The following is a 19667-nucleotide window of genomic DNA, read 5'->3' on the forward strand; positions in this document are numbered from 1 at the left end:
ATCAAATGTGTGTTGTTGGAATGTGTTGTGGAATTCATGGTCATTGTAGGAGCTTTTACAATAACATGACTGTTGTCAAACAAGTCCATGTTTTACTGAATGAACTGAATAGCAAGGGTAGCCACTAGCCATGGATCACACGACGCTCGTCCGTCCAGAGCGTCATGGCGGATCTTCAACCTGCTTTTTGCTCTTTCTCCATTTACAGCCCGTACATCTACATAAACGTTCACATTTCAATTATAAAGTGCTGACCTCATGGCCACGGATGTTACAATGTACATCGGGTGGGTTTAAGAACCCGTATCTTCCGTATTGTTCAATAAAAAGCATTTTAATAACGATATGTGGTCATTTTCTCTGAATTTTGTCCATATGCTTTCAATAACGCGACCCTATCGGTTGGGAGGTGTATTGCACTCTGATCTAGTACAACTGTGTGAGAAAATTGCTGCCGATCAGATTCAAATGCTTTTTATTGAACAATACGGAAGATACGGGTATTTAGACCCACCCGATGTAAATTGTAACATCCGTGGCCATGGGGTAAGTTATTTATATTTGAAATATGAACGTTTATGTAGATGTACGGGCTGTAAATAGAGAAAGTGCAAACACCAGGTTGAAGTTTCATCATGACGTTTCATCATGACTGTCAGACAGTCATGTTTCAGGGTTAGGGGAGCCACTAGGCATAGAATTAAAGGGATTCTTGGCAACATTAAGCCTAAATTTAAAACATATTTATATATATATATTGCCTTTTTCCCCTCTATCAGCCACTATATAATGATGCTGGGGTGTTTTCCTGCATCGAAACACAGTCCTCTTTCTGAAATCCGTATTTTCCCTAATGTTTATGTGTTATATGTTTATGTCTGGGACGTAAATTAACACGCATCCGAACGTTTTACTTTCGGTTTTAAAACGCTCTCACTTTTTTGAGGCACAGAAATTACTTTTAAGATAGCGTGTGGATAGAATTTAGTTGTTTAACTTCATATATGTGGTCAATTTATCATGATGAAAGAGCCTATTTAAAAATAAAAATGCAGAGAACCAGCAGGGCGGGCAGTTCCGCATATTGTATCCCAATAAATCAACCTGTTTTGGGCATGGTCCCTTCAGAAGTCCGCTTACTCTATGGAAGTCCCTCCTGTGTCACCCCCTGGTGGTCGGGGAAAGTAACTGCTGGAGTCGCGGTGTTTGTTTAGCTCTGAACTCGCCGTCAATCCCTTTAAGACACTGCTTCTGTTTCTGCTCCAGATATTTTTCTAATTTCCAGCAGCAACATGATGGAAAATAACCTCTGTGTGTTGTTGGAATGTGTTGTGGAATTTATGGTCATTGTAGAAGATTTTACAATAACATGACTGTTGTGACCTCATTAGGACCTACATTTAACACATACATATTGATTGATTGATTGAATTTGTTATTAGGCAAAATAATGTAAAACAACAGTTACATTTATAATACTTTCGTCTAAAAGGTCCGACCAAAAAAGTCCTTGCGGACTTGTTTCCGTTGGGGTCCTTGAATTAATTTCATGTTTTTTCAGATGGGGATGCTAACCTTCCTGTTAACAATACAACTAAAGCTATTGTAACCACTCTTTATTTATTTACTTATTTTAACCACATTAATTCTTGTGTCCCTGTTCTGGGGTGAACATTCGGCGAAAATAGCCGATCTACAAGCTTGTACCCAAGTCCATGTTTGCAATGAACTGAATAGCAGGGGTAGCCATTTGGCCTGGAATGGTTGATATGCCATACAATGCTTCTATTCTAATACAATACACACAACTTCAACATTTCACAGAGAGAAAACATAAAAGTTTGGGTACATGTTCTAGTCTAGACATGAACTATCCACATCAGATCAGTGGGCTAGGTTCAAAACCGGAGACAATATATTACTTTAAATAAGATCTGCTGTGAACTAATTGAATATAACATAATGAAATGCTGTATTTCCATGATTGTCTCCGCCAGGCCGAAAGGCATGACGAGAGATTATGTTTTGCACCCTGTCCGTCTGTCCGTCCGTCCGTCCGTGTGTGTGTGTGTGTGTCCGTCCGTGAACAGGTAATCTCCGGCACCATTGGTTTGATTGCAGCGAAACTGTGCACACACACTCCGTGGATGCCAATTCAGAACCTTTGCCCCAAATTTCTAAAATGGGCCTGTTATAGCGCCACCAGGAGGTCGCATTTTGCAAAACACATTTTTTGACAGTACTCCTGCAAATTTTGCCCAAATGTCACGCAAATCGGTACACAGTATCTCTATAGTCATTATAGAAACTGGCCTTTCAGATTTTTCATTTTCCATCCTTATTGGCTAAAAATGTCTTCCAAAGTTTGCAGGAGTACTCCGTTTTGAACAAAATGCCTCAAATCATGAACACAGCATGCAATTTCCGTGAAATTTTGCATGCACATTTCCACTATGCCGAGGAAGAAATGCCACTTGAACATTTTCAAATCAGCCTCATGGTGGCGCTATAACATGCCGATTACCTTTTTTACCTATAACTGCACCGATCTGTGTAAAACTTTGTATGTGCACTCCCTAGAGATCAGGGAAAAACCTTTGCCCTGCATTTTTCACATCTGCCTTTTATAGCGCCACCAGGAGGCCGACATATATAAAACACATTTTATTATATTACTCCTTCACATTTTTTCCAAATTTCACACAAATCGGTAGACTTGATCTCTATAGTCATGTGATCAAGACGGATCTGTTACATTTTTCATATTCCATCCTGATTGGCAAAGATTGACATTAAAATTTGCAGGAGTGGCCCGTTTTGAACAAAATGTTGCAAATCATGAACGCAGCGTCTGATTGTGGTGAAACTTCGCACGCACATTTGCACTACGTTGACAAACAAATACCACCCTTTCAACATTGTCCTATTATAGCGCCACCAGGAGGCCAACTTATACAAAACTCATTTTTTTATATTACTCGGTACACATGATCTCTATAGCCAACTGATCAAGACGGATCCGTCCGATCCGCCTGATTTTTCACATTCCAGCTTCATTGGCGAATTCCCAACATTGCTGGCCCACACTATCCTACCTGACCTGGGGGAGACCTGTGCTCCGAGAAGCACTTTTTCTAGTTTGACATACTTTGTTTATGTTACAACTTGTGTGGCTGTCTGGCTGTAGTATTTATTTCCTAAAAAAATGGGAGATTTCGGCTTTTCTTTTAAAATGACAAATACACATTGTGGTTGATAATGCTGCTATTTCTAAATAAATTTTATTATAAATATATTTTAATATTTTATATTATAATTGACAGAGCATGCAATCAGAGTGCCTTACTGTAATAGCCACAGTATTTATATGGTACTCAGGGCTTGACATTAACTTTTTGAAGCACAAGTAAATATCCCATTCACTTGTCTGGGCCCTAAAGTTACTTGTCCGTGTAAAAATGAGCTCATATGGATGAGATGGAATACATTTAATCATGGAACCATTAGTATGATTGGTTGTATATAAAATACAGAAAAGAAAGAAGAGTAAAAATTATAATGTGGCCAATAATGCTTTTTTAAATGTTTTTCTTTTATATTTAGAGAAAAGGGAAGGCCGATGGCCATTTAAAAACATATTCAGAGCTGACCCAAATAGTTTTTGTTCGATGGCATGGGATTTGAACATGAAAAAAAAAGTATTCTTTTGTTATCAAAATAGCCAATTTACAAGCCCACCATGCATTGAAGTTTGACATGTTGAGAGCTTGTAGATCTGCTCCTCTTCAAAGACAAGTGATCAGTGCTGCCAAATTTTGCGAGATAAATAAACAACCAGGTCTATGAAAACAGGCCCAAAAGAAGCGACTATTGGCCACATAAGCACTTTAAACGTATATATAGGTTTAGTGCCTGTACAAGTGAATGGGAAACTTCTGCCTCAAAAAGTTAATGTCAAGCCCTGCCAGTCTAAAATCAATGCGTTTTGAATTTCATCTTGAGAAATGTACAGCTAATCATAAGCACAATGATGTATGGGACAACTACAACAATGGGTAGACTTCTCCATATGATACAACGCCGACGGTGCATAACCGAGTGAGTGTTATGCTTCACATGAGCGTCACATTATTGTAGAGAAAATTTTAACTTGTCCGACGGACAACTAAGATTTGAATCTGCATGTCCTAAATTGTTAATTACTTCTCAGGAAAAGCGGACAACCGTTAATGTCGAGTCCTGTAATAGCATGTAGCGTGTAGTTAACTCATTGACACAACGGCGTCACTGAGCGTTGCGTCGCTGTTATTCCAGCGATTTAATTGTCTACATCCTAGCCTATTTAGACAGTTATATTATCTAAATAGGCTACGAAGTTGAATAAAAAAACTGATGAACATGTGATTGAATGGAATCAGTGTAGAGGGTCCTCATCTGGAGATGTTTGATACCTCAGTCTCTTTGAAGAGATGGATGGATGAGGGACAGAGTCAGGACACTACATTTTAAATCCTGGCCCCAGAATATTACATAAAGTCCCAGTGGTCTACCATGCATTTTTAAGGCTACTTTCATCATTGTAGGATATTTTTAAACCACATAGTTATGTTATTGTTTTTTATTAATTATGTAAAACAAATACAATAATACATGATACATATGGGTGCTCCTTAAACGTTGGTGGGTGCTCCTAATCTGTTCTGGTGCTCCTCAATTTTTAAATTTATAGCAGCAGTTCTACCAAGTTAAACAGTTACATTTGAGCCCTGTCTTTGACACATTATTTAGAAGTGAGTCTTTGGAAAGTATTTTAAAAGTATCATGAAAGTCTTCTAAATGTGATGTTGATTGAACATAAAACTACCACTGTATTGTTGAAGCTCTTCAGTGATCTTCTCTGTGGTATGTGAGGTTGATGAATGAAAACTAAGTGTTTTTTATTCTATTTCCACAGAGCACCACAGGGAGAGATCTACGCTATCAAGAGAGATGGCCTCCAAAAGATCATTAACATGGTCAGAGGAACAGCAAGAACAGAGACATGGACTGTTTGATAAAATGCTGCAACCTGTAGTAAAGTTGTACAGGATAGGTATGTACTGTTTTATCATTTTCAACTGACTACTACAGAATGAAGTCTGTATTTACAGAATCATATATTTATAGTGGTCGATCTACAAAATACGTGCTATACAGTATTTTAAAGACAGATCTCTTTAATGTTGCTTGAAGTTTTTAATAACCAACAGCAAAGAGTTGCAAAGTAGGCAGTGTTATTGTATTAACGCATTGACTGTAATGTATTAATTCATCATCCGTGCCAACAAAATAGATAGTCACTCAACACTTCTGTTAAGGTTTAGGGAAGTCTGGAAAGCCACTTAAATCTACACTTAATGTACACTCACTTATCATCGCTCCAAGTGGCTTGGGGAGCCTCCTCTCTACTCACTCTGTGCTCCCCCTAAAGCAAATGAACATGTGTTATGTGAACCATTTCTGATTCATGCCCGAGTGCAGAGGAGGCAGACGTTGAGGAATTGGAATTTGGCTTTTGAGTTGTTCTCCCCTGATGTTCTCCCTCCTCTCTCCTCCTTCTAGACCTCACTCTACTTCCTGTATGTAAAGAGGAGGTTTCCCCTGAACAGCAGGAGAGGAGCTCCAGTCTGGTCCAGGTGAAACTAGAACCTCCACAGACTAAAGAGGAACAGCAGGAGAGGAGCCCCAGTCTGGTCCAGGTGAAACTAGAACCTCCACAGACTAAAGAGGAACAGGAGGAGAGGAGCCCCAGGCTGGTCCAGGTGAAACTAGAACCTCCACAGACTAAAGAGGAACAGGAGGAAATGCTTCCAAGCTCAGGGAAGGCTGCAGGGTCATCGTTGACATTATTGGCAGTGAAATGCGAAGATGATGATGAAAACGGAGAGACAGAGCCTCAAGCCAGCACCTCAACTGAACACATGACAATACAAGCACCACAACCAACTAGTGATGTTATAGTGATGATAATACATACAGGCGAGAAGCCCTACCACTGTGACCAGTGTGGGGAACGGTTCCGCAAAAGCAGTCATCTCAAAATTCACCAGATAATACATACAGGTGAGAAGCCCTACCACTGTGACCAGTGTGGGAAATGGTTCAGCCAGAGCAGTACTCTCAAAAAGCACCAGAGAATTCATACAGAAGAGAAGCCCTACCACTGTGACCAGTGTGGGAAACGGTTCAGCAAGAATGGTGATCTTAAAAAGCACCAGAGAATTCATACAGGAGAAAAGCCTTACCAATGTGACCAGTGTGGGAAACGGTTCAGCCAGGGCAGTACTCTCAAAACTCACCAGAGAATTCATGCAGGAGAGAAGCCCTACCACTGTGACCAGTGTGGGAAAGGGTTCAACCGGAGCGGTACTCTCAAAGTTCACCAGAGAATTCATACAGGAGAGAAGCCCTACCACTGTGACCAGTGTGGGAAACGGTTCAACGGGAGCAGTCATCTCAAACGGCACCAGAGAATTCATACAGGAGAGAAACCCTACCACTGTGACCAGTGTGGGAAAGGGTTCAGCCAGAACGATGTTCTCAAACAGCACCAGATAATTCATACAGGAGAGAAGCCCTACCACTGTGACCAGTGTGGGAAAGGGTTCAGCCAGAGAGGTGTTCTCAAAAAGCACCGGAGAATTCATAAAGGAGAGAAGCCTTACGTCTGTGACCAGTGTGGGGTACGGTTCCGCGATAGCAGTCATCTCAAAAATCACCAGAGAATTCATACAGGAGAGAAGCCCTACCACTGTGACCAGTGTGGGAAAAGGTTCAGCCAGAAAGGTGTTCTCAAAAAGCACCAGATAAGTCATACAGGTGAGAAACCCTACCACTGTGACCAGTGTGGGAAAGCGTACGGACGTCAGAGTACCTTAAATAAACACATTCAAACAATTCACACTGAATTGAAGCCTTTGAGTTGCGAATAGTGGGAGAATGGTTTTAACCAACATGGTTTAAGGTCTCCTCAGCACATCTATAGAGGATTTGCTGTTGTCACATTGTGAATTATTTCATGGACACTCCTTGTCAAGAAGACACATTTAGTGGTTACACTTCCTCCCTTTGAAGACATTAACACATTCATTGCCAGGTATAAATTAATTCATCAGCCACTGCCAGCGGTTTTACCTTATTTTGAATCTTTTTGACGATCCACATGTTTTCTTTTTCAACCCTGATGTAAACAAACAATGTCTCGGTGGAAAGACAAGTCTCTCTTTTTTCCTCTGGAACAACAACATCGTAACCACGATTGTCCGTACTTTAGGTAACGGCAGTTACATATGGCTCATCTTGGCATCATGTCAGCCAAGATGGCAAACACCGGTTTGGCTCGCAAAACGTCGCGGCAAACTTTTAAGGTATTCAGGCGCTTTTACACGGATAAAGCAACAAAATTGTTAGGGGAACCATGGGCAACAACAACAGCACCCTCGTGGATTGCGATCTGATTTTTAATATCATGTGTAGGTTTTCTCCAGTTACGGCATCTCATGCTAAACAACAACAAGCTGAGAGAAAGCCTCTACTTAAAGGGACATTTCACCGCAGATCACTTTTCACCACTTTTAATGAAGTTTAGGACTCAAGAAACAAGGTCCTGTTTTTTTTTGGGTGTATAATCTGTGTTTTTAGATATCTAGTAATCTTCGAACATCTCGTGACGTTATTTACGTCACGAGATGTTACGTAATTCCTTTCCGCACTACATGTCTCGACGCGTCTCACACAGACCAGCTCCAAAGACCGCCCCAATGGGGTGTCCCCACACGGCACAGTCACTCCCATTAGCTGCGCCCCCCCGTTGCAGAGTGAGACTTTACTTTACCTGAGTTATCTTCTGATAGTTGTACTTGAATGTTGACATGAAATAATAATCCTGTGTAGTGTTTCATAAGCGCAAGGATGAAAAAAAAAGACAGCATGGAGAGGCAGCGCTGGTAAACAAACCGTCGCGAAAGGCTAGGATAAAAATACCAAGGATTTGACAGTGATGTCACTACTATGCGACACGGAAGTAGAACTGCATGAAGATAGCAAGGATTTGTCAGTGATATGACATCACTAACGAATCCTTGGACATATATGTAACTAGATGAACGTGTGCTAGGTTCAGCCAGTGTTGCCAGATATTGTGAGAGAAATAAGCAACCAGGTCTATGAAAACAAACCCAAAAGAGGATAACTAGGCCAAGAGCACTTTACCTAGACATGGGATATTATATATTTGAAAATTGCCGATCTACAAGCTCACAACGCTTCGCGACCCATTGTGAGCTTGTAGATCTGCTATTTACAAAAAAAATCTTGAGGGGGAAAAAGTGCAAAATGTGGAATATTTTTGACACATATTTGTTAGGGGCTCCCTGGCACAAATTATAATTTCAGATGGGGGACTGGAAAAATACATGAACATGTTTGAGAACCACTGATTTAAACAACAATCAAAACATTTGGAAACTAGCCCAAATATCAATTACATTTTAGAAAGAAGCCGCTTATAATAAGCAGACATGGCAACACTGAACACCAGCTGAAACACATGCTGTGTGTTGCCGTTGAAGATCACACCCACAGGCAGCCTCCACTCCCCCAGAAGGAGGTGCAGTGCAACAAAGCATTATGGTCATTGTAGTATTGCAGCGTTCCAGTCAAATCATAGTCAAATACACAGATTTCATTATTTTTCTGGCCATAGGGTGCAAATTTTAAATTGTGCTACTGTTATCTACTACAAATACTATTACCATTGAGTGATTGCAGTTTCTTCCAGGGGTGAAATGCTCCTTTAAAAGCGGAGAGAAGCCAATTCCTACTGTTCTCTGGGCTGTAGGAAAACGGACACGCAAGGACTCCTTCAAAAAGGGAAACATCTCGCTCCTATAGAGGCTTGGCCCAGGTTGCTGTGATTCTCCTGTTAGCGGGCGACGTGGAACGGAACCCGGGGCCACGACCAACAACTCTGTCACCCCCAGCACAGGCCAATGTGGCTGGCAGGCTACAGAATAACAACATCACGCAGCAGCCGGTGTGGCCACTAGCGCCTGAAGCTGCAAGCATTCTACTGGCTTGGCTCCATTTACCTCCTCCGTTATTCCCATGGCTCATCATCCTTGCCGGTATTCTATCTGATGGCAGGAACCCGTTCCAGGCAGCGTCAAACACGGCGTACAACGAGACGTTCCAGAGCGCCAGTACACTGCCTGACGGCAGGATCCCCGTGTCCGGGAGGACAGCGGCTGCGCTCCAGGCGGAGTCAAACACGGCAGACAGCGAGTCGTTCCAGAGCGCCGCTACACTGTCTGATGGTCGGACACAGAAAACTGTATTGTCAAAATAAGAATATTGCATTGTTTAAAAATGAATATTGCATTGTCTGAACATGCATATTGCATCCTTTAAATATGAATATTGCATTGTCTAAATATGATCTAAATATGAATATTACATTGTCTAAATATGATCTAAATATGAATATTACATTGTCTAAATATGATCTAAATATGAATATTACATTGTCTAAATATGATCTAAATATGAATATTACATTGTCTAAATATGAATATTACATTGTCTAAATATTATCTAAATATGAATATTACATTGTCTAAATATGAATGTTACATTGTCTAAATATTATCTCAAAATGAATATTGCATTATTTAAAGGTAGTGTAAGTGATATTTTTGGGTTAAAACAAAAAGTATTTTGTTAAATGGTTAAATCACTATATTCTGATAGTAATCATTGCTATAGAGTGTTTGTTCAGTAACAGATGTCTCCCTGTCTCTCCAGCTCTTTAATAAACTGAAAATACATTTTTCGGTAGGAGTCAAAATCTCAGCCAATCAGGAGAAAGTACCAATTTTTAAGTGTTCCAGTTCCAATTTCGCCTGCTCATTTCTTAGTGTCATCACTTCCAATTTCACTTGTTTAATCTGTATCCTGATTGAGTTCTCTATCCTGGTTGGATAAAATTGGAAATGAAACTGAAACAAAAATGCATTTTCTGTTTTATAAAGAGCTGTAGAGACTCCATTTACTGAACAAACACTCTATAGCAATGAGTACTATCACAATATAGAGCTATTTAACACTTATTTTACCAAAGAAAATCACTTGCCCTACCTTTAAATATGTACATTGCATTGTCCACACTCGGGTGGCACAGTTAGTCTATGAGCCAGACAAGATTTCAATATCAAATGAGTGGGCAAAACATACCTATATTAAATTGTGGCACCGGCATCGGATGGCAAATCTCTTGAATGTCCTATGTTTACTGGTGCTTGATCCCTAGACTCCAACCTGCTTCCGGTCACCTAATCCACACAGATTAAGACATTAAACCTGAGGTGGTGAGTCTTTATTTTTTTGCGTTTTGGCTACCACCCTGCCACCAAAATGTGGAATGCCCTGTGCTACCACCCTGCCACCAAAATGTGGAATGCCCTGTCACCATCCATTTAACTTTACTGCATGGTGACAGACATTCCACATCAAAAGGAGGAGTCATTATCTGCCACCGTTTTTCCTTTATTCCCCTTTGTTGTTGTTGATGACATGTATTATAATGTGTTTATGCTATGTTGATGAATTGAATACATAGGACCACAATGAACCTTTTAGCCTTAAAGGGATAGTTCACCCCCCAAAAATATTTGTTTCTATCAATGCATAAGAGCAGATGGAGCCAGATGTTTAGAAGAGGTAGCTATTCATACAAATGTATCTTGAGTAATGAGTAATTTCTATAAATTAGATGAATATGTACTTGCCCCGACACTATTGCAGTAATTGAGGTTTGAATACATTTTCACAACACCTTTTCATAGGTGTTGGATTCATGTTAATTTAACCACTTAAACTGTCCATACATATTAAACTTGACCTTTCACTCTGTACTTAGTCTGCTCAGAATAGTGGTGGGAAAAAAAGTTCATTTCAGTTTACGGCAATGATTCGTTCAAATAATTCGCTCACGTTCTCGTTCGGTAGCGCTATTTTCTAGTGTTCAAAATGTACTCGAGTAAAAGTACAAAAGTATTGGCATCAAAATAAATACTTAAAGTACCAAAAGTATAAGGACTAACATATTTGAAAATAGCCGATCTACAAGCTCACAGCGCGTCGCAATGCGTTGTGAGCTTGTAGATCGGCTATTTTCAAATAGCCTAGGTATAAAATAGGGGCTAAAGTGGTTCATGTATGTTTTATAATGTGTGTAAAACACCATCGCGGTCGCGCGTGAACGTAACAGTTTCAGAAAGTGAACGAGCTCGCTCACGTTCATGGCAAATGAACTAGTTATTTTGAACGAATCGATCATGAACGACACATCACTACTGTAGAACATCCAAATGGGAGGACTGTGGCCTGACCAGCCAGGACAGTGCCTGTTTAGCTGCATTGTCCACTCCTCCAAGTAGGCTGTCATATAGACAACTAGCTGGTCTTCTCCACAGAATAAGTTACTGACTGTAAACCCAGTGTGATTTTTCGAACATTCAAACATTCAAGAACTGAATGAACTTGCCATTGGGAGTTAGCCTGGCATTGGACAGACCGATAACGTGGATTCACTCTCAAATTCCTCCCCGGTATCAGTCTGGACTTCGGCCCATAGGGAGCGAGTATGAGAAATCAGAAAATGATTTTAATTCTTTTCACTGTTGTACGGAAAGCAGTTGAAACGTAGTCACTGATTGGCCCGATCATTTTCTGAGAGTGTATCCACGTTATCAGACTGTCTATATGTGATATGTTATATAATTTCCTTTTTTTTTCTTGTGAATTTTGCAATGTGATGTTGTCACAAAATCCCAAATCACACCTGGACTTGTCTAGCACACTGTTAGAGAACCTCTGTCTTAATGGAGCAGACAGTAGAACTAAAGCTCCTATGAGCCACAGCAGTAATTAACCTGTCGTTGTCGTCAGGGATGTAGTGCTCGCTTCACTTCACACACCACCACAGAGTTGCACCAGTCTTTTTGAGCAGGAGCATGCACATGCACCGGTGTGCACGTGTGTGTGTGTGTGTATACATCAGAGCATGTGAGCGGAGCGGAGCGGAGCGGAGCGGGTGAAAATGCCGCTCCGCGCTCCAGGGGGCTGAAATGCCGCTCGCTATTCGCTCATGTTAAACCCCCCCGCGCTCCGCTCCCCGTCGCTCCTCGCTCACGTTGATTTGCGCAAATCTCGCTCCACGCTCCGCTCAAACCGGGTCGCTCAACAGTAAAAAAAAAGAAAAGAAAAAGAAAGTAGAAATTCTAATGACATCTCGGTGCGCTGCGCACTGCACATGTCTGTGTGTCTCTGAGTCCGTGCGACCGGGCATGCTCAAACATTCGGTGCGCGGCCCCCGCGAGGGCGGCCTGGAGCGGGAGGCGGTCCTCGCTCTGAGTAGCGCTCCAACCTTTTTATAACCCGCTCCGCGCTCACGTCAAAATCGCGTCGCTCCGCTCCGCTCACATGCTCTGGTATACATGCACCGGTGTGCACGTGTGTGTGTGTGTGTGTGTGTGCACATGCACCGGTGTGCACGTGTGTGTGTGTACACATGCACCGGTGTGCACGTGTGTGCCCACGAGACTGCCTTCCCATACTACAGTTTAGTTTTATTTTAGTTTTTTCGCACAATAAGAACAGTAAATAATGCAGCAATAATTTAAATACACAGAAATACGTGCAGGTGAGAAAGGAAATGGCCACAGTAGTAAGTTGAACATAGTAATCAAACATAACACACGTGTGCGTGCGTGCGCGTGCGCGTGTGCGTGTGCGTGTGCGTGTGCGTGTGTGTGTGTGTGTGTGTGTGTGCGCGCGTGTGGGAGAGACTCACTGCTGCTGTTCTGCAACATTTCCCCCTGGATAAGAACAATACTAGGTTTACATTGCCCTCTAGTGGCCGAACAGATCAATGGCCAAATGACCATATAAATGATTTTTATCTCATCTTACTTGATGTACTGTATTGTCAGCAGTGTCAAAATAATGTATTTATATATCATATAAATAGTTTACTACATATGTTGCCAGACGAATGGGATGAATTGGGATCATACCTTTAACACAAACAGAACTATCAAACTACTTTACCTTGGGCTGTAGTAATGACTTCAACTGCCTTCATCATTATGCCATTATTTTATGTTTTAATGTATTCATTGTTTCTGTGGTTTATTTAACAGACATTGGCTTATTTTGTGTTACCACTGTGTGTGTAGGAAGTGTATTAATGCCATACAAGACAGGTGGGCACTAGGGACATCTGGGCACCTGGACGAGTGGGCACCTGAATTAGGATTTGTGTCCACAAGTGTTTTTTTTACTTTACAGAGCATGCTGCTTTGTTGTTGGTAAGTGATATTTAACTCACCCTGTGCACAACTGTACTGTTTAACGGTAGGCTACTATTTATCTCAATTTTTTCCATAATTTTTAGTGCACTGGTTAGCTATGTTTTCTGTATCTTAACTTTATTACTTCATTATTTTCAAATAAACTCTTATATTGTACTTTTGACCTCGTTGTTGTGTTGTGTTTGGGGGTTTAAAGAACAGTGCCCAGTTGTCCTTAGTGCCCAGGTGGTTTTGGTGCCCACCTGTCCTGTTAAGTAAGTATCGCGAGAAAACCAAATTTCGCGATACGGCCGAGCCGGGAACCAGCGTTGCCATGTCCACTTTTTATAAGCGACCTATAATAATATAATAAGCTGCTTATTTTTCTGTGGAGTTGCTTGTAAATATTGGTGGTTGTGGTTTTCTGGTCTTGCTTCTAAAGTGTAGTTGATTATTTGGGCTTGCTTTACATTTTTTTATATATTTTAACCAATGGTTCGCAAATGATTTCATGTCAAATTAATATATATTTGTCCCTAGCCCTGAAACATGACTGTCATGTGAACCATGGCTAATTTGTCCCTAACCCCCATCTGAAAATATTTTGTGCCATGGACCCCCACAACAGATTTGTGTTGTTAGAATGTTTAAAAATGAAAACATTTCCAAATATTCCACCTTTTTATTTCAATATATTTTGAATAGCCGATCTACAAGCTCACACCGCTTCTTGTGAGCTTGTAGATCTGCTATTTTCAAAAGTGCTCATGTGGCCTAGTCGCTTTAATACTCGCTTCCTCTGGGCTTGTTTTCCTAGACCTAGTTGCTTATTTCTCTCACACAATCTGGCAACACTCTGTGTAGACTTTAGTCTTGTTTTTCTCGTCGCTTCAAACGGATTAAAAGCTGGAGACTCTCAGTGACGTCATTGATTGTTAGAGTTTATCAGGTAAAGTTCATGTTGTATCTTCTTGTTGTTTTCACTACAGAATGTGTGTTTGTGTTGAGAATGTTACTGCGTCACATATGAACCCACACCGTGGATAAGGACAATAAGCTAAGCAGTTAGCATAGTGTGCTAGCATAGCTGCTACAGCAGTCCTAGCAGATCAAATGTGTGTTGTTGGAATGTGTTGTGGAATTCATGGTCATTGTAGGAGCTTTTTCCAGACCGCTGGAACTGCAGACATACAGAGATTACCTTTACATTGTTCATACGATGTTCAAAAGATAAGAATTGGACCTTTACCAACGCGGGCCGGGATCCACTCGAGTCACACGTTTTTTTAAACCGTTTGGGTCACCAGAGATGGTTGTTGCGTTGGGGACATAGACTATGTGTTATTGAATAATAAACACAACACTTATTACCTGTGGACGTGAAGTATTCCTAGGTAAATATAAGTGTATTTTCGAGGAAAGTGAATGGTGGAGATGGCTCCAATGAATGTACAAAATGAGAGCACAGTGAGATGTTTTATAGCCTAGCCTATCTCCTGTAATCTAACGTTAGCTGATGTATCTTTTATTTTTATTTTTTATAATTTATTTGCACATTTAAAAATCAACACATTTGTAACAACAGCATAAAATATTGGGTTGGGACGTGCAGGTGAGATTTAGAAAACCCTGTGGGGTTTATAAAGTTCATCTGACCTCACTTAAGTAGAAATACAAAGTAATAAAAATATAGCTGTTCCATAACTGAGCCCCCCTGTGGAAAATTGACACAGACCAGTACGGAACGTTGGGAGATGTGAAACAGCATTTCACATAAAGTCTGTGAAATGCTATATTAGAGTGAAAGATCAACTGACAGCTAGTCAGTATTACAATCAACAATATGTCCAATAAACTACATTTTCATAGTTTACATTTTAAGTTGAGGGGATGTTCAAATAAATATAGTTTAGGGATGCACAATATTGTTTTTTTGAAACCGATACCGATATCGATAACTTCCTGCTTCTCAAGACCGATACCGAGAACCGATAATACAAATATATATACATATACATATATTTAAAAATAGAAAAAATGTTGTCAAATGTATATGAATCTGTAGTATTAGCACACCTTATTATGGTAAGAAATACTAGTAGTGGGCAAAGGTGGATTTAACATAGCTTTGGACAATAGAATACATTTAATCATAGAACCTTTTAATCATTATTATTATTTTATTTTGTATTATTTATGAAAGTAGAATTTCTTTTTACTATTGATTGTGTAGCAATAAAATACTCAAAACACTGGCTTACAGTTGAATTATTGGCAACTAAAGCCAAATAAATAGGAATTCAAGAAATAATGAAGACAAATACTGACAATGTCTATGAACATTGGCTTGCAGTTATTGCACATAGCCAAAATGCAATATAGTATGCTTGTCATAGTAACCTTAGAAGTCACTTTAAGTTTAGCATGAGGGAGAGGGGGTCTACCCTCTTATGGGAATTACTTGATAGCTCTAGGCTACAGAAAACATTCAGTTGGCTATTAAACATACACAAGACACAGACGACAGACAACCAGTTACTTACAGCTGACATTAATTAGTGCTTTTGATTGCCTCTGTGGTCAAATCAGGGTCAAATGCACAGCCTCAATGAGCCATTGTTGACCTGCTAATGTTACACAGCTGATTGGCAACATGCCTTGGCTTAAACGCATCCACCACGTTACTCTGATCTCCAAGCAAGTTGGAGAACACTCTAAAATTCTACTTTGGCTTGTCAATTTAAGATGACAACAGCAACAAAGCAAAGCAAAGCAAAAGCAAAGCAAAGTTTGTTGTTTACCCAGGGTGTTGGACTAAGTGCGGAACTTATTTACAGCCAGACCCTGCATGGAAGCCTTGCTCAAGGGCTATTCAGCGGTGATTCATGATTGATGTGATGAATTGGGGAATCGAACTAGGGACCTTCCGGTATCAAGGCCGCCCCTCTAACCACTAGGCCACCGCTGCCACCTACACAGGTTAGTAGTAGACCTGTATGTATGATGATCAGTTATTATTCCAGGCAGTGGTCTATCCAAGACGTTTTAACACGTTTGAGACCAGCTAGCCCCATTTAGTACCTCTCCCTCCGCTATGTAGCTCCGAGATGAGGTCCTGCGTGGAGCGGTGCCGTATGGTTGAAAAATGTTCCGCACATTTTCCACTTTACATGTTTCTTACCCCTTTCTGCACATCGTATCCAAAAAGTAAAGGTATTCTGAAATGATCACAGATGTTTGAAATTTTAACTCACCATAAAATCCATCCAACGAGTTGAAAAAAGTGTTTAAATCGCTTCTCTTTCAATAATATTATGCATTAGAAGATGCAATTCAACATTTGACCAGTAGGGCAATCAGTAATGTTATCTCTATGGGCGCAACTGTTGCGCAATGTCTTAAAAACATGTAACCGGCGGAGGAGAGAGGCGAATTAAGTGCTTTTTTCAACTCGTTGGATAGATTTTATGGTACATTAAAATTTCAAACATCTGTGAGCATTTCAGAAAACCTTTACTTTTTGGATACGATGTACAGAAAGAGGTAAGAAACATGTAAACCATACGGCAGAGATAAACATGGAACCTCATCTCGGAGCTATACAGCGGAGGGTGAGGTTCCGATTGGAGCTAGAGACCAGCCAGCTCTCCTCTCTCTCTGTGTAGCGTAGCTGTGTGTGGGGAGGGGAGGGGCTGTGCTGCTGCTGCTACAACGTGTGCGAGAGAGCCTCACAACGGTGTCTAACCGAGTTGTACTTCTCCAGTGTCTAACCGAGAGTTATACTTCTCCACACAACTGTGTTTAACCAAGTTATACTTCTCCAGTACAACAGTGTCTAACCGAGAGTTATACTTCTCCACACAACTGTGTTTAACCAAGTTATACTTCTCCAGTACAACAGTGTCCAACCGAGAGTTATTACTTCTCCACACAACTGTGTTTAACCAAGTTATACTTCTCCAGTACAACAGTGTCTAACCGAGAGTTATACTTCTCCACACAACAGTGTTTAACCAAGTTATACTTCTCCAGTACAACAGTGTCTAACCGAGAGTTATACTTCTCCACACAACAGTGTTTAACCGAGTTATACTTCTCCAGTACAACGGTGTCTAAAAGAGAGTTATACTTCTCCACACAATGGTGTCTAACCGAGAGAGTCCATGCAGATCACAGCTGACAAATATTATATATTATCGGAGCTATTATCGGGGATAATTAGTGTTATCGGTTTTATCGGGATGACGTCATAATTTCTGATATCGGACCGATTATTATCGGGCCGATATTTATCGTGCAACACTAATATAGTTCAATTGGAATGTAAGGTTGAAGGTATGCCCTACACCCTGTAACAATAGTAAAATGTGTGCTGTGATGCTGTAAATAATATCACTGATGTAGTTGATGATACAGTCAAGTCATTGAGGGCAATACTATTTCCCTCTAAAAAAAATGAACTTTTTACGTAGTCATATAGGCCAGTGGTTCTCAACCTTTTCAGGCAGTGAAAATAATCGTATTTGATCTGCTGTGAACTAAAAGATCTGCTGTGAACTAAAACATCTGCTGTGAACTAATTGAATACAAAATAATGAAATGCTGTATTTCCAGATATACTTTGTCTATGTTACAGCCTGTCTGGCTGTAGTATTTAGGTATGTCATAAAACATTGGGGAATTTCTTATTTTCTTTTAAAATGACACATGCACATTGTGGCTGATAATGCTGCTATTTCAGAATTGCTATTATTATGATGATTACAATTATATTGTAATATTGTTTATTATATTTGACAGAGAATGAAATGCAAGCACAGTGCCTTAATATGGTGTTTTCCTTATTGTAATAGCTACAGTATTTATATGGAACTGCACTGTTTGGACAAAACCTTTTTAGTCAACCTTACACGTGACCGTACAACCTTATCCCTCACCCCAAATCTAGTCCACAGTTTCCAAAATACCAGTTAACGTCAGTTCCAGAGTCAATATTCACAGCACAGTCAATGTTCCTCCAATACACTTTATTTTCCCCTAACCTTCCGTCAGTTTAAATGGTGAACTTAAATAAGAAAATAAAAATAAAACCCACATAAGAACCTACAGCCTTTACCATAGTGTGAGGCAAAAGTGTAATGTGAGTGAGATGGTGGCCGTGGCCATGCAGCCAAAGGAATCCACTCCGTGTCTTCCAAGCGACCGGCAAATGGTGTGTTTGCAGAACGGCTTGATCCTCTGCAGCGAGCCTCTGGGTGAATGTTCCTCCTAGGATTAACTTGTTAGAAGTCCTTCACTCGCGCTATGAGCTACCACTCTCGTCTCCACTACTATGACAGGATACATGGACACGCCATGTTTGATTCAGTTCATTCATAAAACGTAGGTGAGCGCAACGTTGATGCAGGGGGTGTGTCGGGGACTTGACGTGTGTGTGTGTGTGTGTGTGCGCGTGCGCGTGTGAGTGCGTGTGCGCGATAGCAGATCGCTACAAGGTTGCTGAATGAAAACTAAATGTTTTATTCTCTTGGTGCTTTCCACAGAGCACCACAGGGAGAGATCTACACTATCAAGAGAGATGACCTCCAAAAGATCATTAACATGGTCAGAGGAACAGAGAGAGATGGACCAGAGACATGGACTGTTAGATGCAATGCTGCAACCTGTAGTAAAGTTGTACAGGATAGGTATGTACTGTTCTATTTACAGGTAGTTAAACTTACAGTAAGCTTCTTATAACAAAGATATAACTTGTCTCTTTTTCTCTTTAAATATTTTAGAACACTTAATGAAGTGATTAACAAATGCTGCTGAGGAAAAAAAACATTAAGTTACAGCTAAATATTATATTTAGCTGTAACTTAATTATATATATATATATATATATATATATATATATATATATATATATATATATATATATGTGGTGACCTTTTGTCCTTGTGGTGGTTGACTGAGAGTACCTTTTTGCACTGACTGGCTTTGTGCAGCAAACATGACCAAAAAAGGGAAATGAGGAATGTCCAAAAGTTAAGGTTGAACTCAAAAAAGGTTTATTCCATAAGTTGTGATCCAGGCTTGAAAACATAAAATAAATAGTCTTAGAATATATCAAATAACTTAGAAAAGAAGGCAGCAGCAACAAAAAACAGACGTAAAAAGCTGTGAACCTCCAATCAACTACACCTGGCCCTCTCTAGGCCAGGTTCTTATGCTTTCCTCTCTTCCATGTCTGTAGAGGGTGACAAAGCACACTGACAGGGGTATTAGGCATGGCAC

At 40.4% G+C, this 19667-nt stretch overlaps 1 protein-coding gene across 1 annotated transcript; it reads left to right on the forward strand.

The window, feature by feature from the left end:
• Positions 1-4989: 4989 nt before the first annotated feature.
• On the forward strand, positions 4990-7545 carry LOC311052452 (uncharacterized protein; the record flags this gene model as incomplete). The annotated part of the gene is made up of 3 exons (XM_084067412.1): positions 4990-5092; positions 5602-5894; positions 7516-7545. 3 exons carry the CDS (start codon positions 4990-4992, stop codon positions 7543-7545), a joined length of 426 nt encoding a protein of 141 aa, XP_083923538.1.
• Positions 7546-19667: the final 12122 nt, after the last annotated feature.

The sequence above is a fragment of the Gymnoscopelus microlampas genome, assembly GCF_963454915.1.
Source record: "Gymnoscopelus microlampas genome assembly, chromosome: 9".
Lineage (NCBI taxonomy): Eukaryota > Metazoa > Chordata > Actinopteri > Myctophiformes > Myctophidae > Gymnoscopelus > Gymnoscopelus microlampas.